The sequence below is a fragment of the Pelodiscus sinensis genome, chromosome 1 (genome assembly GCF_052426305.1).
Source record: "Pelodiscus sinensis isolate ZL-2025 chromosome 1, ASM5242630v1, whole genome shotgun sequence".
Lineage (NCBI taxonomy): Eukaryota > Metazoa > Chordata > Testudines > Trionychidae > Pelodiscus > Pelodiscus sinensis.
Genome location: NC_143052.1, coordinates 313,968,690 through 313,996,505, shown reverse-complemented (window position 1 = coordinate 313,996,505; position 27,816 = coordinate 313,968,690). Strand labels below are relative to the sequence as shown.

At 46.6% G+C, this 27,816-nt stretch overlaps 1 protein-coding gene across 1 annotated transcript in view; it reads right to left on the bottom strand.

The window, feature by feature from the left end:
- Window positions 1-1,707: 1,707 nt before the first annotated feature.
- LOC149525859 (uncharacterized) overlaps window positions 1,708-27,816 on the bottom strand; it is a 101,518-nt gene continuing 75,409 nt past the window's right edge. The window contains 3 exon segments of the mRNA XM_089777894.1: window positions 1,708-1,776; window positions 12,420-12,593; window positions 12,830-13,000. Coding sequence (XP_089634020.1) covers window positions 1,708-1,776; window positions 12,420-12,593; window positions 12,830-13,000 — 414 coding nt within the window.

Sequence of the window (27,816 nt, the reverse complement as noted above, 5' to 3'; positions counted from 1 at the left end):
TCTTCTTTGGGGCTTTTTTGGAAGAGAGGGAGTGGGTCAAAAATGGGTTTATTAATCTTCCTGAAAAAATGGCATTTTTCAGCCAGATCTCCTTACTATAATTCCATGCCCCTTGACTTGCTATCTTCTTTCAAATTCAGTGGAATATTATTCTTTCTTCCTTAGCCTGTTCCACTGAATTCTCTCTTCCTGTTCTGTTGTTTATTATTTAACTATAAGTATTTTAAGGCATTGTTTCTCAAAACAATACTTTACAAAATAATGACCTGCTCATTACTTGAATGAGCAAGGATTTGCAGGGTCAGGCCATCTATTTGTATTATAATTGTGCCAGTATTTAAACCACTCAAATCCTCTCCCTATTTTCCCCTTCTAACTCCTCTCCTTTTACCACACTCTTCTCACTTCTCTTCCCTTCATGTTTATTTGAAAGTCCTAAACCAGTGTTTCTTACACTTTTTAAGACCGAGGAAAACCAAACAAATTTTGTTTTTATGAGGAACACCAAGGATTTTTTTGTTGAGCAAAAAAAAATAAAAGGAGGCTTGCCCCTTTAAGGGTGGCCATTCCCCAGGGAAAAGTTGTTGAGTAAAAAAAGGCTTGTCCCTTTAAGGGCAGCCATTTTTAATTCTGTTCTCACCGCGGCACACCTCCGACTGCCTCGTGGCACACCAGTATGCTGCAGAACACACTTTAAGAAATGCTGTCCTAAACTGTCTGACTGGAAAGTGAGGGCAACCCTCAACAGACATAAGCTGGCATTCCTCATCCCTACCACAGGAAGACCACGAATAACCTATTTATACTTTGTGTCTCAGTCATTTAAATACTGAGAGGGTTTGGATATATCTGATGTTGCAGCAGGGTGCTTCTGGCCAAGGAACACTCTTGTGGCACAATAATACCCATTTAAGCAAAAGAGAATCAGGAACCATAAAATTACTAAAGCTGATAGCAGGATAAAGCTATGGAATTCTCAGGCACAGTTTAAAGCAGCTGCTACAGTGAACAGACTCCAGGGATGTACTTTGTTACATTCCTGGCCTGACTTAAAGCCTCATGTTAACTCAACTTTCAACCACAGTAATTCTTTTACCAAGTCATTATTATTTTATACAATCAAAATGTACAGACAGTAGCTAAACTTCTTCATTGCTGCAGTTATAATTTGCATATCAGGCTATTACACTGTATAATGGGGATATTTATTTCCATACTGTCACATTTTCAGTTTTTCTAACATGTTTTAGACTGATGTATGTCATGTGCATAACATATGGCACAAGTACAAAGCCATAGAGCCAAATAATAAAGAGCTTAGTCTTTCTTGCACAAAGAAAATCCCTACGTAGTGGGAGTTTTGCCTTAGTAAAAACTGCACAATTATCAGGATTTGGTCCATCAGCTCTAAATGTGGATAGTTATCAGATTACAAGATGTTATACATGTATCTATGTTTTCTAAAAAACATACATAGAAAGCAGAGCTGAGCATTGGAATAAACTGATTTCTGAGTTCCAAGATGTGCAATTTAATGTTCTGTTATACAACATTCCATGCAAAAATCTAGGTTATTATTGTTTTGTTTCAATATATGAAAAGAGAGATGATGAAAGAGAAGAATAAATAGAAAAAATTAATGTCTCCAGGGCTTTGAAGTTCTACAGGCTTGAGAAAAATTTCAGAGCGTCATATTCTGCAGCTCTTTCATTGGGACACTACCAGCATGGGTCCATCCTTGATGAAGATCACAACTATCACCCGGGCGGAGGTGTTCTGAACAATGGAATAAGGAAAATGAATGTCTTGATCATAATTTGGACATTAGTCTGTGCATCAGTTTCAGAATTTGGAATGTGACTCTTACTTAGCACCATTAAACTAGTTGATACTAGCCAATTTTTTCCTCAAGTTTCACCCAAAAAATCCCCCCTTAGACAAAGACCCAGCAGTGACATTTCTGAAGATAAGTATTGAAAATGGGAAGCTAGAAAGAAGACTTCTGTACAGCCTTACCTATATGGGAGTTGCTACATCCTTCTGTAATACACAGCCTTTCATGCAGCAAGATCCTTTCCAGATTGTACCACACGGCTAACACCTGTCAGCACTTCCAGCATCACAGTGCCCCCTAGGACCACACTGGCCCATGCTGGAGCAACATAAAGCTTTACCAGTTTTTTTACTAGATTTCTATTTGTTTTAACTAATCCCATGTGTCTCTTGGCCTGCTAATCTAGATCATGTGTAGTTCAACTTTATTATAATTTTTATTACAGTAGCACATGGAAATCTCCAAGAAGATTACAGCACCATTATCCTAGAGTTTACAATCTACATAGACAAAGAAAGGGATAAAAAGGTATCCCCACTTGATAGAATGTATGCAGGAAATGAGCTATAGAGAGATTATGTATTTTGCTCATAAAATGTCAGTGGTAGAGCCAAGAATTGAACCCTCATCACAGACGCAATGGGTGTGGCTGTGAAGTCCCATGCACGCATCCAAGGTTTGCTGGATGGCTTATACTGAGAATGCTCAGTAACAATGTTAAAGCCAGCTACCCTCACTCTGCCCCGCCCCTGACTATGGGCAGGGATGGGTTGTTTCTGCCTCATCTGGTGCCTGACCCCCAAGACTGTCCCTCCTCAGCACTTTGGGTGTGCAGTATATTTAAGGTGTTCAGATCCCACAGTGATGGGAGTAATTAGATTAGATAACTCTGGTGAATAAGAAAATGAGAGGACTTCTACTTTACCTCAAAATGAGTCCAAGACAAAACTCATTTAAAGTATTCTGTGTTCAGATTTCATTTAAATGTGTAGGGGCTTACATAGCATTATTCAGAAAATTAGCTGCAAAACATCTTGTGTTTTCTGAGCATCTGAAAATGAACCATAACGAATAAACTATGTAACTAGTCTTGGAAAGTTCAGATATTTGTTATCAACAATTCTTGACAAATTTTGATTTCACTACACACAGAAACTGACAATAATATTTCCATCAACAATAATTGAAGATTACAGATAGAGAAAATAAGAAAATTGCTGCTTGAGAACTTATTAGTCAATTTAGTGGTTTAAACTTTTGAATTTTGCTTCTTACAAATGGACTAGCAAATGGAAAGTAAGATCAGGTATGATTTTTTTAAGGATATTTACTTTGTATATTTGATATGTGAGGTGGATACTTTGTATTTTAACAGTTTATAAAGCTTTAACTTTTTGAATCTCAACATCTAATGTAATGAAACAATCTGACCCGCCTATAATTTCACACAACTAAGAACATTTAAATTACTGAAAATCTCAAAAATCCTAAAAATAAATAGTATCCATTGTACTTTTACATAAAAATTTAATTCTGCCAAGCCTAAGTACAACATACATCTAAGAAGAAAAAAAATTGTGACTGAGAATAAGCCTGTCTTTCTGTTCAAAGAACTACATTTGCTTTCTCAGAGCAGGCAAGGAAGAGGAATGTGAAGTAGAATGATCAAATTTCATCAGAAAATGTACAGCGTAATGGAAGCAGCCTTTACGTTAATCCAGAAAAATTTCTTCAGAAAAATTTTACTTGAAATCAGCAGGTGGTAAAAGAGTGGGCAAAAGGTAACAACAGAGTAATCTTCTTTCCCTTTCCTTAAGCTTGTTGCAAAACCCACTATCATTTTCTAGCAAAGTATTAGACTTTTTTGTCTGTATGACCAGCAGATCCAGAAAATGCCCACAACCCACTGAAGGGATAAAAGGGAAATTATACTTCTTTTCCTTTAAATCAGTGGCTACAAAATTTGGCCCATTTGAGGGCTACAATGGCCACTTGCCAGGATCCTGACAGCCACACCTAATTTGTATATACAGAAAAGATTGCATTTACCCTGATTTTTGGCATGGAGATCCAGGCCTCAGAATCTATGGACCTGAACTAAATCTCATTGGTGTTAATGAAGAGACTCCCCCTGACTTTAAAGGTTCTTGAATCTACTTTATAATTCTCTTCAAAGGTCCTTGAATCTACTTTATAATTCTCAGATCACTATCTTGATCTGAGTGGCTACTACATGTATGGTGGGATTAGGTTATGCACACATCTTAATGATGAAACTGGCAACAGTTTGTACTGCATGAGTTCCATGAGCTGCAGTGGGCTATGAGGCAAGGGCTGCCCCTGAGTTTAATAATTAACGGGTATTGAGTCTCCTTTTCTATCCATTTTATATCAGGATAATTCTTTTTTACTTTGCTGGCATTGCTCCTGATTTACAGTTCTGTAAATTAAAGAAAAAGGCCCAACATCTTCAAAATAGAAGTTATATTTATAAAACTTCTACTAAAAGAAGAGCATCCTCTGACTTAAAACCACCTTATTCTTCAACAAACAGTATCCTTAATCCAAACTGACCTTTAACTTGTACTTTGTATGGATGCTTTTGTCAAATTACTTACAATCTAGGAACATCGGTGACGCATGGAGTTAGGAGTTTTTTCCCCCTCTAGTGTTCAACAGGTATTTGAGGAGCTTTGCAGAGTAAATCTATAAAACACTGATGCAGTTTAAAGCTGTACATTCAAAGCTTCCACAAAGTAATGTTCTTCTCAGCTGTTCCCAAACTCCAACTCATCACTGACCTCCCCCACGATTATCATCAGAGAACACCACAGAATAAAGGAATGCCCTAGACCATTTTTAGCCTGGGGAGTTTTGTACTTCCCACTCAGAATATCCAAAATGATGCTTTCTCCTCAGGAACTTTTCTCTGGGACATTATGAGCATTGTCCTGTCTGACTCACCTAGGGTTAAGGGAAGCAATACAAGATTAGTAGTGCTAGGTTTTGAAGGAAAATATTTACCTCTTGTCAGACTATGTGTGAGCAGTAAACTCAAATACTAATACAGCCAACACACTAACTCTGCCCTGGAGTACTCCCCAGTACTATATTCTGAACCATTATTCTCTAGGGTCATTATTCTTTAGGGACATCCCATTCTGATAATAGGCTGCAGGCCTGTTGATGGGAGGAGATAAAAGGGGGCAATTGTCCTAGGGCCTGGCAATTCAAATAATAACAAGCAATAACACAGGCGGTAGCTGGCACCCTGGGCCATTTATATAGCCACAGCAGCGCCTCTCTGCACGCGTCATAGGGCTCTGACAGCTGGGAGGCCCAGCACCACACTCCGGGTACCACTGAGGGCTGGTTGCCCCCATTCCCGCCCCTTCTTCCCAAAGCCCAAACTCTTCTGGGAGCGCAGAGCCACTCGCACTTTGCCTAGGGATGCTGTTGGCTCCCCTGATAGACTGCACAACAATCACATTCCCAAAGAAATCTTGTCCCCTCTTCTGCAGCAATAAAGGGCTGTGCAATGGGGGGGGGGGGGGGGGCCTGATGTGTGTAGGATTTGAGGACGTTATTTAAAGGGTCCATGTGCTGCTCATGGAGCCTAACTCTGCTGAAGATTCCCACACAATGGGCTTTGCAGGGCAGGGTAGGAGCTCTCTGGGGGAAGAGTGGGCACGGGAGAACAGCTGCTATATGGATTCAGCAATCACTGATCCTCCCTTTCTTGGGAGGGGATCGGACTTCTTTCCACCTGCAGCTTCTACACAATATGGGCCTCAGCTTCCAGGATAGCCTCTCAGATTTACCAAGGGGTAAAATATTTGGCAGTCAGCAAGAATTTCATTCCCTTCATGGCAAATTTCTAACTTTAACTCAATTTTGAACCAATAAAGGCAAAAATGTTTATAAAATGAGGAGTTTCTCGTTCTGTTTTTACTCCCATAGAATTTGCATGAGTTCAAACAGAGAGAAAATTGATGAAGGACTTCAGACTCTGGTGCCTTACGTCTTTGCAAAATATTCTTTTTAATTAGCAGAGTGGACCCTGAAATGCTAAGCATGCCTTTCACCAGTTGAAGAATAAATGAATTTTCCTGTTTAAAAAATTAAATTGGAAATGGAATTGAAAATGGTGTGTGCTTTGCCTTTGCCCTGGGAGATCGTGACTATGGACAAATTTCAGATGAGCAAAGTAAATACAAAAATGATTTGCAAAGGGCTTATCCCAGCGAGCTGAATTTTCTGTAGAGCAAACAAGTGTGACATTTCTTAACAGGTGAGTGCCGAAGCAGAGGTCAAAGACTCAAATGTTTTTTTCATTGGTCTCTCTGGGTCCAAATGTTATATTTCACACAAAAAAATCTCAGCGCATTGTCAGTCAGTTGCAGTGAGTTATTTAAACAAAAATAAACAATTTTAAGTCACTTGATCGGGTTAACCAAAGTGAGTGGATCAAAAGGCATTTTAAAAAAGCTATTCCATGCAACCAACGTGTTTTTATCATGCACCCAGTCTCAAGGACATGTCTTGGTATGTCAAAGGACTAGATGAAAACTCAAATGATGAAATTCACTATTTAGGGGCTTAAGTAGAACTTAAGTGGTGCATAGACTTTTAATTTATACTTTGTCATTCGTCTGCCTGCACTACCAAAGGCTCTTTAGTTTTCAAAAATGAATTTTCTATGGAATCTACTTTTTCATTGCTCCTATATTGACTGTTTGTCATTATACATATTAGAGGATAAATATTTTTTCACTTTACCATGTTTGGGGGAGAACTCATTCTTGGCATGCCTCTCAAAGCATGTTTACACTAGTTATGGTGACCATAATTTCCGAACAAAAATTAGGGACACATTAGCCATGCCCTCTGACCCCCATTAGCTATGCCCCGTGACCCCAATTAGCCACACCCATCTGCCACAAGAAGTCCCATCCCTGGACATAGTACTCCCGGGGTCAAGATAGTCACATGACCAGAAGTAAGGGGTGTTGTGACACCCCTTTAAGAACTCCTCCCACTGTCCTCTGCCAATATGGATGGGTTTAGGCCCCACAGGAACTCCCCGCATCCAACTATGCTGCAATTGCTTTAACCCAACTAGCATTGCATTAACTCAGGGGTAGAGGCCAGGGGTGCCTCTATTTCAGTGGTTCGCAAAGTTTTTGGCCCATGAACAAGGTGGCTCAATGTAAACCTTTCCAAGGACAACCAGTTGCTAATGGAGACTCACTGTTAATTACATAATTATGCCTGAGCCATTTTACTAGTGCTGCAGCTAAGGAGAATGGATTAATTTAAATTATTGAACAGATTAAGCATTTTAACTCTCTCATGTTAGTTTATCAAATTTCATTTTAAATAAAGTAAAAGCTTAATTTATGTCTAACACAGAAGGTTTCAAAGTTTTCTTTATTTATGACAGGGGTAAGGAGTCTTTTTTGGGTTGGAGGCCATTGACCCACAGAAAAATCAGTTGGGGACCACACAAGTGAGAAGAAAAAAAACTCCTCCAAAAACCCCCAACCCTCACTGATGTGGCCCCCAGTTGACACTCCTCTGGTGCTCCAGCCCCATGGGGAAAGGGGAAGACTGGGGTTCAGAGTTTCCCATAGGACAGATTTATTTTTCTGGGGTTCCAGAGTTAGTGGATTTTATGAACTCCCTTAGTCTCTGGGTTGAGGACAAAAATGAGTTCAGTGTGTGGGACAGGGCTGCCAGTGTGTGTGATAGACATGGCTGGGAGATGGGGTGCAGAAGGGGGAGAGGTTGCAAGGTCTGAATGGGAGGTTGGGTGCAGAAGCAGGCTGGGCGTAGGGTTTCTGGGTAGGAGGGAAGGTGCAGGAGCAAGGGAGGGTGTTGGAGCCAGCTGCGGACGTGGGGTCTTGAAAGGGGTGGGATGTGAGTGATGGGGATTGGGGTGTGGGGGTCTGGGCGTGAGAGGGGGATGCTTACCTGGCTTCACACCCTCTTGCAGCAGGGAAAGCCTCTGCACAGCATGCTGCAGCTGAGCCCCTCCTCTCCCCCCCCACACACACAGAGTGAGGATCCTGGCACAGCTGCGAGGCTGCAGTACCAACTCCCCACTCAGACCTTCCCCGCTAGACCAGGCTCGCTGTCACTCCCCCAGTGGAGTGGGAAGGGGAAGGGAGCTCAGCACCTCCATGAAGTAGGGATTTGCACCAGCTCCCTGATTGGAGGTCATGGGGGAGCAGTGAAGAAACCCCAACCTTCCCTACCAAACCAGGCTCATTGCCAGCAGGGGGAGAGAAAGCGGCAGTGCACAGAGAGTACCTGCCGAGCCTAAGCTCTTCCTGCCCTGCAGCTCCCCAGCCAGGCTCTCCACAGCCCCTGTCAGGGCTGAGGCAGCAGCTCCAAGGTGTGGAGGTCTGGGAACAGCTCTGCTGGGTTTTGCCTGGGACCCGCCTGGTCCCCCAGCAGTGGCAGCCACTGTAACAAAGAACAAGTGGCCTGGAGGAGGAGGCCCCAGGAGGCAGTGGCAGTCCCATAGGGTATGTCTACACTAGAAAGTTAGTTCGAACTAACGGACGTTAGTTCGAACTAACTTTCCTATGCGCTACACTAGCGCTTCGCTAGTTCGAATTTGAATCGAACTAGCGGAGCGCTTAGTTCGAACTAGGTAAACCTCATTTTACGAGGACTAACGCCTAGTTCGAACTAGCTAGTTCGAACTAAGGGCTGTGTAGCCCTTTAGTTCGAACTAGTGGGAGGCTAGCCCTCCCCAGGTTTCCCTGGTGGCCACTCTGGCCAACACCAGGGAAACTCTATGCCCCCCTCCCGGCCCCGGACCCCTTAAAGGGGCACGGGCTGGTTACGGTGCCCGTGCCAGGTGCAAGCCTGCCAGCACCCAGCTAGCAGACCCTGCACCTGGCACGGCACAGAGCCACCCACCCGATGCCCCCCAGCCCACCCCCTCTTGCCGGGACCAGGCTGGCGGCTCCCGGGAGCTTGCCCTGGACCGCAAGAGGCGGGCACCTTCCTGGGCTAGTGCGGACATCGTGGACCTCGTCCACGATCTCCGCACTAGGCACAGGAAAGTGGCCGTCTAGGGCAGGAGAGCTGCCAGCCTGGCCACCCAGGACCAGGTGTGCATGAAAATCAAGGGGGTCCACTGAGACCCCCGACACTGAGCCCTGAGCTTACAATGGCCGTACTGGGTCAGACCAAAGGTCCATCTAGCCCAGTAGCCTGTCTGCCAACAGCGGCCAACCCTAGGGACCCTGGAGGGGATGGACCGAAGACAATGACCAAGCCATTTGTCTCGTGCCATCCCTCTCCAGCCTTCCACAAACTTTGGGCAGGGACACCACTCCTACCCTCTGGCTAATAGGACTCCATGGACCCAACCTCCATCACTTTATCTCACTTCTCTTTAAACTCTGTTCTAGTTCTAGCCTTCACAGCCTCCTGCAGCAAGGAGTTCCACAGGTTAACTATTTGCTTTGTCAAGAAGAACAACTTTCTCTTACTAGTTTCAAGCCTGCTACCCATTCCTTTCCTTTGGTGTCCTCTAGTCCTTCTTTATGGGAACTCAGGAAGAACTTTTCTGAATGCACCCTCTCCACCCAACCCCTTCTTTTAGAGACCTCTATCCTGTCCCCCCTCCATCTCCTCTTTTCTAAGCTGAACAGTCCCAGTCTCTGTAGCCTCTCTTCATCTGGGACCTGTTCCCAACCCCTGATCATGTTAGTTGCCCTCCCCTCTCCCAGCCTTTCTCTTCCCCTCTCCCACCTCCTTTTCCCAGTCTCCCCCAGTTTTTTTCAATAAAGACAGAGTCAATGTTGGAAGAAACGTTATCTTTATTTTGTACATCAATAAGAAGGGGGGCTAGGGAAGGGCAAGTGGAAGGAGGTGAGGGAGGAATGGGGCACGAGCCCCCGATGGGGAGGACTGGGCTGGCTCTGCGGGCTTCTGGGGGTGGAAGCTCTCCTGCAGCCCCCCAATTGCCCCCTCTCCCCAGATGGCAGCCTGCGGCAAGTGCAGCCGGGCTGATGGCCGAGTGGTGTGATGTGCCCAGTGTGGGCACTCAGGGCACTCCAAGCCAGAACTTCTTTGCAAGCGGGGCACCCCTTAGAACTGTGTGTCCGGGGTGGGGGTCGGGACCCTTTAAGCGCAGCCCTCGGCTAGCCTGAGACAGCATCTCCACGCTCTAAGTCCTCCTTTTATGCCCTGCCGGCACTGCTTCCGGCAATCCTTAAGCCCTGTTCAGAGTCCACTCAATGTGGACTTACTAGTTCGAACTAGCAAAACGCTAATTCGAACTAGTTTTTAGTTCTAGATGCGTTAGTTCGAACTAGCTTAGTTCGAATTAACTAATTCGAACTAAGTTAGTTCGAACTAGCGCTGTAGTGTAGACGTACCCATAGGGGGAAGGGAGGGAGCCACGTAGCATGCGGTGGTGGGGCAGCATGTGCCACGGTGGCTGGAAACTGCTCACCATCGGAAGCTGCCCTGGCTGGCTGCCTGCCAGCAAAGCTCCAATGGAGATTCCTACATGCTCTGCTGGGCAGGGGAAGGAGGATGCTGCGCCATGCAAGGAATAATGGCACGGAGCCATTTCTTGGGTACTTCTTCCCTGCAAACCAGTGTCCGCATCAAGTGGTGAAATGTCTGATGGGGTTTTCATTACTTGATGGGGACACTGGGAAAAAGCATTTAAATCTGAGACTGAACCAGAAAATTCAGGACCTATGGTCAGCGTAACACTAGAGGTATGTCTACACTAGCCCCCTAGTTCGAACTAGGGAGACTAATGTAGGCATTCGAAGTTGCACATGAAGCCTGGGATTTAAATATCCCGGGCTTTATTTGCATCTTCCCGTCCAGGCGCCATTTTTAAATCCCCTTAGTCCAAACTAACTGCCCGCGGCTACACGGAGAGTCCTGCCTTACTCCGGCCTTTGCGGTGGTCCCATGAGAAGCCACCACTAAGGATTCTGGGAGCAATGCTACACATGGCACAGGGTCATGCCTGCACTCAGGCTCACAGTCAAGCACAGCAATGTGGAGGAGACTGGTCCCAAGCATGGGAACCTGCCAGGGGGAAGGAAGAGGAGGGGACCCAAGTAGCACTTTCTCAGGCAAGTGGCCTCTGCCACTCTCACACACCTCTTCCAACACTCCCCCCTCCCTCGAGGGCAGGGATACTGCGGGACATCACCAGTGCCAGACCCGGTGTGTGCAGGACACAGAAGGAGACTGAGCCACCTTGTCCCCGGGCTTCTGGCCTGGCCAGCACTTTCCTATGCCTGCTATTCTCTCAGTGTAGCAATGCTCCCCTGGGATGTCTGTGCCGAGACCTTCGGTGTCAGCTCAGAGATGAGCGGTAGGCTTCAGACACAGAGTCTCCTGAAATGACTACCCTTGTCACTTTTCTTCACAGCTGGCCCACCTGTGAGCTTGATGCATCTCCCACCTCCCATGCCATCTGCACAACTCCATGGGATCTGCAGGAGGAAAAGAACCTGCGAGGACCTGATGCAGGAGCAGGTGGCCTGCCTACAGTCCCTCATCCAAGGTCTTGAGGAGGAGTGCCGGGAGTGGGCCACCTACCAGGAGGAGTGCCAGGCAGGCCAAGAACAACAGAAGGCCCCCTGGGACCAGCTGGCAAGCCAACACAATTCCATGTGCTGCTTCCTCACCTGGGTGATGGAACACATGGCAGCCTGCATTGAGCAAGCCACTAGACACCTTCCCACCTCCATGGCTTCCCCTCCTAGTTGTCCCAGGGATCATTGGGACCTCAAAACACGGGGCAGTGAGATCTCTCAAGCAGCTGAAGCTTCCCAACCAACAGAAGGCAAGCACCAGTCCCAGCACCATCCCTGAGCCCCCCTCCTCCCTGGTTCTTTCCCCAGTCCCTCCCCTGTTGCATATCTTCCCAATAAACAGTCCAGTTGTTTCAAAAAAGAAGTCTATTACTTGCTCTGCTGGGGAGGAGGGAAGTTGGGAAGGGAGGGCAGGGGAAGAGAGGAGTGGGGAAGGAAAAGCACACAGAGGGAATACCTGGGCCTCTTCTGGAGAGGCACAGGGGAGAGTCTCACAACTAGCCTTGCACAAAACTCTCCCTCAAGGCCTCCCTCAAGAGCACAGCCCCTTGATGTGCTCTCCTGATGGCTGCTTAAATTCCCTGGCCAGCCATTCAGCTTCTGCTCCCTACCCCAAAGGGGATGTTGTGCTCACTGAGGTTCAGATGAGTGAGAAGACTCCTGAACCTCCCCTTTAAATGGTCGAACATACATTCCACTACCATGCAGCACCAGCTAAGCCTGGTGTTGAAGTGCTTCTTGGTGGGGTCCAGGCTGCCTGTGTAGGGCTTCATGAGCCAGGGGAGCAAGGGGAAGGCTGCATCACCAAGGGCGATGTGTGCCTTTCCTGATCACTTGACATTGATGTCAGTGAAGAGTCCCTTGTGATCCATGAGGGCCTGCAGCACCATGGGGAAATACACCTTCCTGTTTATCTAGTCTGAGGCGCGGTGGTTGGGGACCAGGATGGGGATGCCCCCCCCCCAGTTGGGGAAGCCCATGGCAGCAAAGCCATCTACAATGATGTCCACGTCGCCCAAAGTGACAACCTTCTGTAGCAGCACATTGTTGATGGCCTTGGCTATCTGCAGGAGCATGGCCCTGATTGTGGCTTTCCCCACGCAGAACTGGTTCTTGATAGAGCGGTAGCTGTCCAGTGTGGCGAGCTTCCAGAGTGCGATGGCGATGCCCTTCTGGACAGGGATGGCAGGTCTCATGTGGGTGTCCTGTCACCTAAGGGCAGGGGTGAGCCACTCGCAAAGCTTGAGGAAGGTGGCCTTTCACATGCAGAAGTTCTGCAGCCATTGCTGGTCATCCCATAGCTGAAAGACAATGTGGTCCCACCAGTCTGAACTCGTCTGTGCCACCAGACTGGCATGCCACAGTGTCCAGGCAATTGAAGGACAAGCGGCAGCAGGAATGCCAGGACTTGGGTGATCAGGGCCTGCGGTCCACACTGGGGTTCATCCTGCAGGTCCTTGTCCAGGCGGAGAAGCATGTGGGCAGTCAGGATGAACTGCATCATGAGGTACAGCATGAGGCTCATGACCCTATCACTGCTTTGCAGCAGCTTTGGCTCCATGCTTGAGCACTGTGACATCTGCAAGAGGAGGCAGTGGAGCAGTGGTGTGTGAGACACGGCCATAGAAAGGAGTCCCTGAAAGCATGTCTCAGTTTGCCTGACCAGCCACAGGAAGTCTCCGTTTTCTTGGTGCCCTCTCCAGAATGCTTCTGGGGCTCTAAGTCCAAGGCAAGCTCCAATCAGTGTGGACACACCCTTTCAAAATAATTCTAACTAATTTCAATGCTTCTTCATAGTGGGGACACACTGTCTATTTTGCTATATCAGGAGTTATGATGTTGAATTTAGTTATTCCAAAATAATTTCCTAGTAGATATGCCAAAGGCACATATCTTAAAATCATCCATGATAAGGAGGTCTGCTTGATCCTGATTACATTGTTAAACAGAAAAACATTAATAGCAACACCAGCACCTAAGGACAACCCTTGTTTTAAGACAAGGCATGGTGTTTGCATTCCTGTGGTGTAAACTTAGGCAGCCACTAAAGAAAGATTTCAGGCTGTGTCTGAAATACAGCCTTCAATAAGATGACTCAGACTGACCCTAGCCTAGCTGTAGTAGGAGCTCATTAGTGTCCCTTTACATTATACAAATGCTGTAACTTTTCTGATAGAATTCAATAGTGTAGCATTTAATTTATTACCACTTCAAACTGGAAATACCAATGCCTTTTAAGAAAGAAGTCAGGTAGGTTCAGGCAGAAGTGGCATGATATGATGATGTGCACTGAAATGTTATTAAATGTAGATTAGAGTCTGACAGGGTAAATCCATAAATAGGCATACCTTGGCCAAAGAACAACTCTGAGGAGGTGATACCATCCACAGGTACCCACTAGCTATAAACACCAAGATCAAGATCATGACATTTCAGCATAGACCAGCATTAGGGGCACATACAGCTTACTATAGCAAATAACAGGAAAGGCCAGAACCATCAATCTACTTAATTCCGCATCTCCCTGCTTTGACTGGGGTGCCAGGTGCCTATGGAGAAGTAATTTGGGAGGTATCCCTCGGCTCTTGGACTGAAGTTCTGCCCAGAATTTATGTCAATCATGCAAATTTCAGGACCAGTGAGCCTTAGTTCTTCCTCTCCTTCTGCACACTTGCACAAAAGCTACTCAATATACAGCCCCAAGAAAGGAGAAAAAAAGGTTGTAGGGATTAAAAATGTGACACAATTAAAGACAGTGTGGTGAAAATAAGAAAAATATCATCTTAGCCTAGATAGCATGAAATTCTTCTCAGAGAAGGAGTGGCATTCATCCCAAACTTCTCTGCAGTTCATGGGTAGAATTTTAACTAGAGCCTTAGAAGTTCCCACCAAGCAAATCACTTTTTTATGTGACCACTTGTATTTACTGAATTTGTTTTATTGGTGTATTCTGCATTAGATACCAGACTCAGCTGTATCCATTAGTTAAATAGTCAGAGGTGAGTGTTCATGTTATGTCCAAACACTTCTGACTTTGTTCTATCCATCCATAAGCCTATCGTTTGATGCCATACAACATAAGAAACAGAAAAATATCAAATGGTTCAACAGGCTTGTCAGTACTGAGGTTTTCTTCTTCGTTTCACAGTCCTTCCCCCCTGCCATCTCTGGGAGTTTTTAATGAGCTATCAAATGGTCAAGTGAGGGAAAAGTAGTATAAAGCTCTCTCAGCCACTCTCTTAAGACATAAATGTCTGAACTTCTGTCTCTCTCTCTCTCTCTCTCTCTCTCTCTAAATAACATGCTCCATGTTGCTGGCCATTGGCGCAGGTAAGTGGCCTCTCTACACCAAACCCTTCTCCCTGGTGCTCAGCTAAAGTGCCAGATGTGGGGAGGAAGTCAGCAGCCCTGCCTCCCTGGAAAAGCAAAGCCCCACCCCACAAAGCTGCAGACTAGGGCCAACCAGCACAGCCCTGCCCTTCCCCCCACCCCTGACAAGCTGGAGGCCAGGGCCAGGCTGAGCACACACACCCCATTAGCACTGCCGGACCAGGACTGGGCCATGAATCCTGCCCATCCCAAGGGGCACTGCTGGGGCCAGCATCAAGCCACGCAGGTCTGGCCCCTGGACCCCAGAAGATCTGGACCAGACACCACAGCTCCGCTCCCCAGGAAGAACCAGGGTGGTAGCTACAGCACCATCCTCACTGTCATGGGCAGCCCCAGTGAGCCCCCACCAAACCTCCCAGCCCCCTGCCTTGAGCCCCATGGCTTGAGCCCCCATCCCTGCCCTGAATCCTGCATCCCTCCATCCTGAGCCCCCCCCCACACTTCCAAGTCTCCTGCCCTGAGCCCCCCACACTCCCATCCCCCCACCATGAGCACTTCACACCTCCCATCCCCCTACTCTAAGCACCCCACCCAACCCCCCTGTACTGACTCCTCTACTCCCCACACCACCAGCCTCCTGCCCTGAAGGACTCGACTAGCGCTGGGTAAGTCTTCCAGTATAATATATAGAAAAAAATCTCTGGGTTTAGAATGTGGATGTTAATGCTGGGGTTTGGGTTTTTTTCATATTTGGGGATACTTTAAAGGAGCTACATAAACACTGCAATTCCAGTGTAGCATAATGATTTTTTTTTTCTGGAAAGTTACATGGCATGCACAATATAACCCTATATGCTTTTCCAACATACATTGTGCACACATGTTGCAGTCTTCTCATTCTGGTACACTTATTCCAACTATCACACTATATGCAACTGAGATAACAGTAGTAGTTAAGTCAACATTTACATATCATCCCCACATCACGATGCCTTCGAGAGGCAGTTATTTGGTAATCTAAATACAAGGAATTATTGTTGTAGAGCATCCCAAATATCCTAATGTGGGAACTGATAAATATCAACATTTTTAAATAAACCACTGGGCCAAGATGTTTCAATAATATTTTCTCATCACCTCCATCCTCAGACACCTCCATTAGTATCCTGTTCATTTCAGCATCCAGTTTTCTATTGGCTTCTCTAGATTATCTGAATGGGGTTGAGTTTCACCCAATGAGAGAATACACATTCCGCATCTCAAATTTTGGGGGTGGGGCTTACACTACAGTGGCCAACCTATGGTGTAAATACTTCCTATACTGAGAGAAGGGTTTTTTTTTAACCCATCAGTGTAGTCAATCCATCTCTCTGGATTGGGTGCTAAGCAGACATAACTAGCTCACTCATCAGGAGGTGCAATATTTTTAACAGTCCTTAGCAATGTAGTTAGATCAATCTAATTTTTAAGTCTAGCCCTGACCTGTGTACTGCAATAGAGGGTGGAAAGTGAGCAATGTATATTCACAGCACTACCAACAAAAGAAAGCAGTGATAGACATTAGAATTATAAAATAGTTTTTTTTAATGTTGTTTCCCAAGGGAATGTAACTTTTATTTTTATCTTGGTGTGAGTAATGGTGATACTGGAGTCACCTACCTCATTAGCACAATTGTAGGCTGCTGTCATTGCTCTTACAGACAGTGCAATGAAGGTGACAGAGGTACTCAGCAGTAATGTGAGGAATGAATAAAGGCTGCATGAAAAGTGAGCTGGTTGGGTTTTTTTCAGTTGTTTGGGATCTCTGCTCAAAAAGGGTATGTCTACACTACAGCACTAATTCGAACTAACTTAATTCAAATTAGTTAATTCGAACTAAGATAATTCGAACTAGTGCATCTAGACCTAAAAACTAGTTCAAATTAGCGTTTTGCTAATTCGAACTAGCATGTCCACATTGAGTGGACCCTCAACTGGGGTTAAGGATGGCCGGAAGCAGTGCCGGCAGGGCATCAGATTAGGATTTAGAGCATGGAGCTGCTGTCTCAGGCTAGCCGAGGGCTGTGCTTAAAGGGACCCGACCCCCACCCTGGACAGACAGTTCTCAGGGGTTCCCTGCTCGCTTGTCTAACTCGATGAGGGACAGCAAAGCAGTCCTGGATTGGAGTGCCCTGAGTGCCCACACTCAGCACATCACAGCACTTGGCCATCAGCCCGGCTGCACTTGCCGCAGGCTGTCATCCTGGGAGAGGGGTCAATCGGGGGGCTGCAGGAGAGCTTCCACCCTGAGAAGCCCGCAGAGCCACTCCAGTCCTCCCCATCGGGGGCTGGTACCCCATTCCTCCCTCACCTCCTTCCACTTACCCTTCCCTAGCCCCCCTTCCTGATGTACAAAATAAAGGACACGTGTGTTCAAAAATAGTAACCCTCTTTATTGAACAAAACTGGGGGAGACTGGGAAAAGGAGGTGGGAGAGGGGAGGAGAGAGGGTGGGAGAGGGGAGGGCAACTAAAATGATCAGGGGTTGGGAACAGGTCCCATATGAAGAGAGGCTAAAGAGACTGGGACTTTTCAGCTTAGAAAAGAGGAGACGGAGGGGGGACAGGATAGAGGTCTCTAAAAGCAGGAGTTGGGTGGAGAGGGTGCATAAAGAAAAGTTCTTCCTGAGTTCCCATAATAGAAGGACTAGAGGACACCAAATGAAATGAATGGGTAGCAGGCTTCAAACTAATAAGCGAAAGTTCTTCTTGACAAAGCAAATAGTCAACCTGTGGAACTCCTTGCTGCAGGAGGCTGTGAAGGCTAGAACTAGAACAGAGTTTAAAGAGAAGTGAGATAAAGTCATGGAGGTTGGGTCCATGGAGTGCTATTAGCCAGGGGGTAGAAATGGTGTCCCTGGCCTCTGTTTATGGAAGGCTGGAGATGGATGACACGAGACAAGTGGCTTGGTCATTGTCTTCGGTCCATCCCCTCCAGGGTACCTAGTGTTGGCCGCTGTCAGCAGACAGGCTACTGGGCTAGATGGACCTTTGGTCTGACCCAGTACGGCCATTGTAAGCTCAGGTCTCAGGGTCGGGGGTCTCAGTGGACCACCTTGATTTTCATGCACACCTGCTCCTGGGTGGCCAGGCTGGCAGCTATCCTGCCCTAGACGGCCACTTCCCTGTGCCTAGTGCGGAGGTCGTGGATGAGGTCCACGTTGTCTGCACTAAACCAGGCAGGCGCCCGCCTCTTGAGGACCTGGGCAAGCTCCCGGGAGCTGCCAGCCTGGTTCCGGGAAGAGGCGGAGGGCTGGGTGGCAGCGGGTGGCTGGCTCGAGCCGTGCCAGGTGCAGGGTCTGCTGGCTGGGTGCTGGGAGGCTTGCACCTGGCACGGGCACCGTAGCCAGACCATGCCCCTTTAAGGGCTCCGGGACTGGGAGGGGGGCAGAAGAGTTTCCCTGGTGGTGCCCAGAGTGGCCACCAGGGAAAGCTGGGGAGGGCTAGCCTCCCACTAGTTCGAATTAAGTGGCTACACAGCCCTTAATTCGAACTACTTAATTCGAACTAGGCGTTAGTCCTCGTGGAATGAGGTTTACCTAGTTCGAATTAAGCGCTCCGCTAGTTCGAATTAAGTTCGAACTAGCGGTTTGCTAGTGTAGCTCCTATCAAAGTTAATTCGAACTAACGTCTGTTAGTTCGAATTAACTTTGTAGTGTAGACATACCCTAACAGACTTTCAGTAACATCCTGAAAGTTTTATATTTGGGTAACTCTATTGCACCTAAATGTGCTGTCAGCTACATTGATGTAAAACCAGCCATTTAAGTCAGTTGCAACTGACTGGCAACAACGTAGGTGGGGGTCAGAATCAGGTTATTTTTTTTACAATCCAAATTTTGATTGAGTAAGGACTGAATAAGGAGTCCAAGGATTGGCCTTTCATGACCTATTAAAAATTACTTACAAAATACAAAGAAGTAAACACCAGTCATTCAAATAATTCTTGGGATAATTAACCATTAAGTATTGTTGAAATTTTATTTTGATTCTTCAAATTAGGCCACTGAAATGGAAAAGCTGCCATTGGAAAAACATTCACATTACAAAATCAGAATAAATTAAAAATTGATCTCTGTAAAACAATGTCCTGAAAGGATAATAATCAAAAATACAAAAGCCACAGCAAATCTCTTTTTTCCTATCATCAGTCAAGTAAGGTAACAAGATATAGCTTAGCCTGATGATTATTCATATCAGATATTTAGTCAATTGTATGTAAGCAGAGGCTGAACTGCTGCTTGCTATCAGCCAGCTAAAAGGAGAGCTGTCCTGGGCTTGGGTGTGCCCACTACAGTTGTTTAGCTCTGCAAGATAATTAACTGTTAACTGTTGATATGTAAATACAGCTCATGCCAGGAGGGGGAGGGAATACGAGGTGTGGCTATGTAAATCCAATTCAGCCAGGGCTGATGGAGGATCAGTGTTGGAATGGAATATGATGTATTGTAAATAATTTGGGGCTGTTGTGGGGGTCATGACACCAGTGCTTGCAGGAGAGACACCATCATTGTAAGAAGTGTCGGAGAAACAAGCCTCCCCCCTTCCAGAGTTGAGTGAACCGAGCTGGGGAGGAAGGGTTAAAGGGCTTGAGTCAGCCTGCTTCACACCTGCCAGGTGGGAGCTGTAAGACTGGCCCAACCTGCTTCTTTCCCCCTTTGTTTTAAATACCACAAACACTCTTGCGTTAAAAGTATTAGCGCAAAATCTTGCCAATGTAGATGTAGCCTTAGTCTTTGAAAGAAACATAGGAAGGTAACAAGTCACCTACGGAAGCCAACCTGGTATAGAAAAGGTTGAGAACCAGGAGTTCAGTAAATATACTAGAGGCATGCAAATACCAGAGAAAAAAGGATGGAAAGGTATAACAGAAACAGTGGCATACTTTCAATTGCAGTGGCGCTAGAACGTGGGTAGCCTTTTCCCTTCTAAGCTGCAGTCATGCACATCTCCCACTTCTGCAATCAACAAATTCCAGTTATGATAGTTTTATATTCTGGGATTGATAGGAAACAAATTACTTATGGAGTAGAGGAGTTGCTTGCATCTGACACCACCATGGTAGAGCAGCCCCATGAAAAGCCTGCCCAATAGAGTGGAAGGAGAACTGCTGGCAGCCAGCCCCTGGAAGAAGTTTAGGAGACATAAGAACAGCCACACTGGGTCAGACCAAAGGTCTATCTAGCCCAGTATCCTGTCTGCCAACAGTGGCCAATACCAGATGCCCCAGAGGGAGTGAAGAGAACAGAGAATCAACATGTGATCCCTCCCCTGTCATTCGTCTCCAGCCTCTGACAGAGGCTAGGGACACCATTCCTACCCATCCTGGCTAATAACCATTGATGGACCTAACCTCCATGAATCTATCTAGCTCTTTTTTGAATCCTGTTAAAGACCTAGTCTTCACAACATCCTCTGGCAAGGAGCCACCATTTTAATCATGCAAGATGTTATGATAGACCTCCTCCATTACTCAACTTTGATGGAAATCAGCCCACATAGGCAACATATAATAGTCTAGTTGGTTGAGGTCCAAACAAGGTATGTGATCTTCTCTCTAGTCAACCTCAACTAAGTGCCTATTCATTATCAATTCAAAAGTTATCATACGCCAATATCTGAAATCATCATATGCACCCTGATCTAATCCCCTCCTAGACTAGAATTTGGGACAAGAGTAATAACAAAGGCTAAGTGTGGGGTGTATAGAAGAAACAGGCATCCCCGGAGTGGATGGGGTAAACAGAACTGCTTTATTGCTCATGCACGTTAACCTTGGACCCACAACACATAGTCCTGAGTGGCAACAATTTGACACCAATTACACCTTTTTATCTACTTTAGTATGTTAATTCACACGTCTATCTCTACTTTCCCTAAAACCTCATTTAGTGATGTTAACTCCTACACAATGAATATTAATAAGCAGGTGATGAATACAATTATGCCCGCCCCTGTTTGTTGTTGACTGGGTTTTAGTTAAATCAGCATTACTTACCGTCTTAATCAGCAGCTTATAGGGCAGGGGAAAGAACTTTGACCCTGAAAATGTTTTTACAGAACAAGTGCAAAGACAAAACAAGACATTGTTCAGTGCAACCCATCTTACAAGGCTGCCAGGACAAAGGAGAGAAAACATGTTTAAAGAGCAGTGATAATTTTGGCTAGACTTCTTAAATACTAATGTATAGCCATCCCAAACCCCTATTAATTTTTACATATCCCAATGTGGGGACATATACTTTTGCTATGAGCTACCTACAAAGCTGCTACAATACGTCAGCAGCACACAAGTACCAAGGTGCACGTGATGATTTCAGATATGGACATAAGAGAACAGCAACTTTTGAACTAAGAACAGGCACTTATTTGAGGCTGACTAGAACAGGGGTGGGCTAGAAGCTGCCAGTGGACAGAATCCAGCCCTCCACCCCACTTGATCCTGCCTGCAACCTCACTGGGACCCTTAAGCACAGTAGTGGCAGCCTCTTTAAATGTGGCTGCTGTATTCTGGGAGGGAGGCTTTGTGCTCTGTCCCGCCCCTCAGCAAAATCTCTCAGCTCCCATTGGCCAGTTCCAAACCAATAGTAGCTGAGATACTTTGCTGGCAACTGGGGCATCTAATGAAACCTCCTCTCTTCCCTTCTCCCCCCCCCCACCAACTCCTTCATCCTGTCGGGAGCACAGTCAGGTGGAGCAGTTTGCAGCTGCAGCCTTCAGGTTCCTGCAGGGTTGCTGACTGGTAGCTGCCTAGGTAAGTGCCTCCCAGCCAGAGCCTGCCTCTGGTGTGCACGCACACACACACACACACACACACACACACACACACACACACACACACACCCAACTACCTGCTCCAGGCCACAACCCAAACCCTCTATACGCCCTTCCCATAGGTCGCAACTCCCTCCCAAACCCTGAACCCTCTCCTACATCCTTCCCACAGGCCAGAATCCTCTCTGGCACCCCTCCCTGACTCTGCACCCCATTCTCCTGCCCCAAAGCCATCATCCAAACCCTCTGCACCCCCTTTGCCCAGGTCACAACTCCCTCCCACACCTTGCACCCTCTCCCAGAGCCCTCTCTCAGGCCAGAATCCTCTCCTGCACCTATACTCCCTCCTGAACTCTGCACCCCAAGCCTCTGCCCCAGATCACAACCCCCTCCTTCACCTAAACTCTCTCTCTGACTCCACACCCCAGGCTCCTACCCCAAGCTCCCTTCTGCACCCAACCTCTGTTCCAGATCCCAAACCCCCTTGGTAGAAATGCAACCCTGGACCACTTGCCAAAATCTTGGAGTGGCCCCCCCCCATTAAAAATTACTGCCCGCTGCTGGACTAGAGTGAACATCACATGCTCTGTTTGTACCTCAACCAAATCCTTGAAAATCTATTTGAAACTGTTCACTTCCAATAAGGCAAAGTCACCTATTTTTAAAAGCCAATGATTTATTTATTCTAGATTGAACTGGCATTGTTTGGGACCTTCAGGGTAGAAGACTGCGGGGTATGGAGGGGGTGCAGAAGTTATGGCAGGAGCTTGGGGATGTGGAGAGCTCAGAACAAGAGGTGTGGGGGTGCAGGAATCAGAGTTGTTGGGTTAGGAGGGGCTCAGGGAAGGAGCCATGGTTGTGGGGGGTGTAGAAGCTGGCAGGAGCTGCACTGCCCAACCAGGGGCTCCCCAGGGCTGGCCACAGTGGGAGCCACGCTGCCTGGGTGGTGGACAGGAAGCTGACCTCCACCCTTACCCCCTGCTGGCCCAATGAAGTTATGGAGCTGTGTTGGTCCCCATCTCTGGCCCCTTGCTTCCTCCCTGTGGTCTTTACACAATTAACTATCCCTGCAGGCAGCCCCTCTCCCTTTCCGTGTTAGGGAAAACAGTTGGGAGTCCAGGCACATCCCATTATCCTGGCATAACCAAACCCTGACCTTGCTTTAAGTTATGATAAGAGGAAGCTGCATACCAAATTTGGTGCTCCTAACTCTTACCATTTAGGAGGAAGTCCTTAAACAGATGGATGGACAAACAGACTCTCTCACTAACAAACTCTCTCAAATATATTATAGGCATTTTGTAGAACAAATGTGCAAAACTAAAAGGACATTTCTAATGTCAATGTCACCTAGTATTGTCACAGAAGAGCTATCATTTTGTCTATCATTTTTCAGGCTCGGAATAAGAAGCAACGCTAGAGTGGAAGACTTTAAAAGCTTTATATGTGAGCTGCCTGGTATAAGATCATTCAAGTTCTATCATTTGCTATAAATAGCTCTTGCATTCCCAAAGGTTGTTCTTCTATGTGGCTTCACCTCTTCTGAGGTCAGTGATGTATTTTGCTGATGTCTGTGTGTTAAAGAAGATCACCAATGGCTGTTCTAGGAAACAGCTAGTTGAGTTCTGAATCACACTATGGAGAAACAGGTTATCTGGCTGTTACATTTTACTCAGGATTCCCATTGAGTTCAATGAGAAGTTTGACCAAATACAAATTCAATAAAGATTTCAGAGTTTTGCTCATTACCTGTATAAGAACAGAGCCTGCATAGCTAGTGACCTGCTTTTACCAGATAGTGCTGTGCCTTGAAAATTTTCCATGACCTAGTTTTTTAGTTCTTCATGATGTCCCATGGGAACAACTGGTGAACAGAATAAAAATCCACTATGCTGATCTTAACCCCCATACGTGCCAAGCACAGCACCAATTCAATAAATGGCTCAGAAACTCAATAAATCAGGAAGCTATAATTTGAATGCAGCAGGAATATCCAGAGAGGTTCCAGGAACTGATGGTCCGGCTTGCAGGAAGGTCTACTGTACAGAAGATGCACCAAAACAAGACACATTTTCTGGCCAATGGAAAGGGCCAGGGCCCTCCAGCACCACTGATGGACATACTGCCTGTAAACACTGTTCACATTTTCTAGGTGGTCCTCCAGTTCCTCCTATGATGGTTTTCTTGGCAGCAGTCAGGTTCAGCAAAGCTGCTGGTAGTGCCAGATGGAATCAGAGGTGGAACTCATAATTTGTGATGAAGGGGCTCTGTCCTGGCATGGTATGATCTGCACGATTATAGGCAAACTCGGCAAGTGGTAAGTGTTTGTATCAGTTATCTTGGTGATAGTGAAGTATCTGAGATTCTGTTCCAGTATCTGGTTTACTCTTTCATCAGTCCATTAGTTTGGGGGTGATAAGCAGTAGAGGTGGAAGAGTGAATATCGAGTAGCCACAGGATTTTACACCAGAAGCACAAGGTGAATTGGTGTCCTTGGTCTGAGACAATCTGGACTAGAAATCTGGAATAAAAGATCTTGTCAGGAGTTGATACAGGTGTGCAGTGCTGGTTTGGATATGGTGTGCATATGTGGCCTTCACCCTGACTGCAAATTTTATGGGACAGTCATAGTCCTGAGTGCCAGCCACTCAGGGAATCAAACAGGGTTGTTGCTCATATTCCTTAGGGCAGGACTTGCTGCAGGGCTTAGCCTCACAGTATTTCTTTGTTGCAAATTTACCAGAGCTCCTATTTGCTGTGAAGAAACTGTGTCTGCCTAAGCCCCTGTTCTAGGTCTGTAGGTTCTCACAAAATGCATAGAAAATACAGGATGCATTTGCAAAGGAAAGATGCTCTTGAGATTGATTTGGACGAAGGCCTGCTACAAATTTGTTGCATGGTACCTTGGGCAAAATCACTTAGGCTATGTCTAGACTGCAAAGAAAAGTTGGAAAAAGATATACAACTTGCAATTTGCATATCTTTTTCTGCTTTTTTTTTCAAAGAGGCTTTTCCAAAATTTGGCCCATATACACGGGGCCAAATTTCAGAAAAAACTCCTCTTTCAGAACATCCCTTCTTCCTCATACAATGAGGAATGCAGGGATGCCGAAGGAACGCGTCCGCTTTTTCGGAAACAGTTCTGAAAAAGCAGATGCTTTCCTTAGACACGACAGAGCTTTTCTGGCATTCCAGCTCTGCAGTGTAGACATAGCCTTAAATATCTCTGGGTATGTCTACACTACAAAGTTAGTTCGAACTAACGGACTTTAGTTCGAACTAACTTTCATAGGCGCTACACTAGCGCTCCGTTAGTTCGAATTTAATTCGAACTAACGGAGCGCTTAGTTCGAACTAAGTAATCCTCATTCCACAAGGATTAAGCCTAGTTTGAATATACTAGTTCGAATTAAGGGCTGTGTAGCCCCTTAATTCGAACTAGTGGGAGGCTAGCCCTCCCCAGGTTTCCCTGGTGGCCACTCTGGCCAACACCAGGGAAACTCATCTGCCCCCCTCCCAGCCCCGGACCCCTTAAAAGGGCACGGGCTGGCTACGATGCCCGTGCCAGGTGCAAGCCTGCCAGCACCCAGCCAGCAGACCCTGCACCTGGCACGGCTCGAGCCACCCACCCGATGTCCCCCAGACCTCGTCCACGACCTCCGCACTAGGCACAGGAAAGTGGCCAGCTAGGGCAGGAGAGCTGCCAGCCTGGCCACCCAGGAGCAGGTGTGCATGAAAATCAAGGTGGTCCACTGAGACCCCCGACCCTGAGCCCTGAGCTTACAATGGCCATACTGGGTCAGACCAAAGGTCCATCTAGCCCAGTAGCCTGTCTGCCGACAGCAGCCGACCCTAGGGACCCTGAAGGGGATGGACCGAAGACAGTGACTAAGCCATTTGTCTCGTGCCATCCCTCTCCAGCCTTCCACAAACCTTGGGCAGGGACACCACTCCTACCCCCTGGCTAATACCACTCCATGGACCCAACCTCCATGACTTGATCTCACTTCCCTTTAAACTCTGTTCTAGTTCTAGCCTTCACAGCCTCCTGCAGCAAGGAGTTCCACAGGTTGACTCTTTGCTTTGTGAAGAACAACTTTCTGTTACTAGTTTGAAGACTGCTACCCATTCCTTTCCTTTGGTGTCCTCTAGTCCTTCTTTATGGGAACTAATGAAGAACTTTTCTGTATGCACCCTCTCCACCCAACTCCTGCTTTTAGAGACCTCTATCCTGTCCCCCCTCCGTCTCCTCTTTTCTAAGCTGAAAAGTCCCAGTCTCTTTAGCCTCTCTTCATATGGGACTTGTTCCCAACCCCTGATCATTTTAGTTGCCCTCCCCTCTCCCAGCTTCTCTCTTCCCCTCTCCCACCTCCTTTTCCCAGTCTTCCCGGCTACGTCTACACTGGCCCCTCTTCCGGAAGGGGCATGTAAATTTCACGAGTCGTCGTAGGGAAATCCGCGGGGGATTTAAATATCCCCCGCGGCATTTAAATAAAAATGTCCGCCGCTTTTTTCCGGCTTTTAAAAAAGCCGGAAAAGAGCGTCTAGACTGGCCCCGATCCTCCGGAAAAAGTGCCCTTTTCCGGAGGCTCTTATTCCTACTTTGAAGTAGGAATAAGACCCTCCGGAAAAGGGCACTTTTTCCGGAGGATCGGGGCCAGTCTAGACGCTCTTTTCCGGCTTTTTTAAAAGCCGGAAAAAAGCGGCGGACATTTTTATTTAAATGCCGCGGGGGATATTTAAATCCCCCGCGGATTTCCCTACGACGACTCGTGAAATTTACATGCCCCTTCCGGAAGAGGGGCCAGTGTAGACGTAGCCCCCCAGTTTTGTTCCATAAAGACAGATTCAATTTTTGAACACAATTGTCCTTTATTTTGTACATCAAGAAGAGGGGCTAGGGAAGGGTAAGTGGAAGGAGGTGAGGGAGGAATGGGGTACGCGCCCCTGATGGGGAGGACTGTGCTGGCTCTGCGGGCTTCTGGGGGTGGAAGCTCTCCTGCAGCCCCCCAATTGCCCCCCTCCCCAGATGGCAGCCTGCGTCAAGTGCAGCCGGTCTGATGGCCGAGTGCTGTGATGTGCCCAGTGTGGGTACTCCGGGCAATCCAAGCCAGGACTGCTTTGCAAGCAGGGCACCCCTGAGAACTGTCTGTCCGGGTTGGGGGTCGGGACCCTTTAAGCACATCCCTTGGCTAGCCTGACACAGCATCTGCACGCTCTAAGTCCTCATCTGATGCCCTGCCGGCACTGCTTCCGGCCATCCTTAAGCCTGATTCCGGGTCCACTTAATGTGGACATGCTAGTTCGAATTAGCAAAATGCTAATTCGAACTAGTTTTTTAGTCTGGATCCGTTAGTTCGAATTAACTAATTCGAACTAAGTTAGTTCGAATTAACGTTGCAGTGTAGACGTACCCTCTGTGCCTCAAATCCTGAATTATAAAATGGGGGTAATAAAGCGTCCTTTCTCCTACCATTTGTCTGTCCTGTCTATTTTAATGGCAGGTTCTTCTCAGCAGGAACTGTCTTTTACTATGTATATCTACAGGACTTAGGACAATGGGGTGTGGGCTTTAGGCAGTATTTTCAACAAAAAAGGGAAAATAATATATTCAAAGGTACATATGTGGACTACTTCAGATGTATGCCCTCCTTCCATAGGCAAATGATAGAATCATGTTTTATTTTTAGTGATGCACTAAGTAGTTTAACAAACACAGGTATATGCATAGAAATCATGGTGACATTCATTCAACTGACCTAGCCTGAAGATCTCTGTTGGTCAGTGCTGCTTTGATGTGTAGGATTAACCATGTGAGATTAACAGTATAAAATCTAAGATTAAAAGTATCTTAGAATGATTTATATTTCTCAAGCCCTACACAAATGTACACTTTTAAAATAAATGTCAAGTTTACCTTGTTAAGAACATGATTTAAAATTCAGTATCCATTCTGTATTTTAAAATTGGGTAAATACATGTTTCTAGATGTTTAAATCTGACATCTCATGGTGCTGTAATCATGAGAGTCCTGACCCCAGAAGAGGGTTGTGGGGAGGGGGGTCCACAAACCTGTTGTAGGCTGGTTACAGGATAGCCACCCTCACTTCTATTGGGCCTTCAAAACTGGGCTCTGAATGCAGCAGCCACAGAGCTTCCTGCAGCTGCAGGACGTTCCTGGCGGTGAAGGTGGGTCTGGTCTCCTCTCTGCTGCTAAAAGTGTCCCAGCTAGAAGATCCTAGCTGCTAGTTCC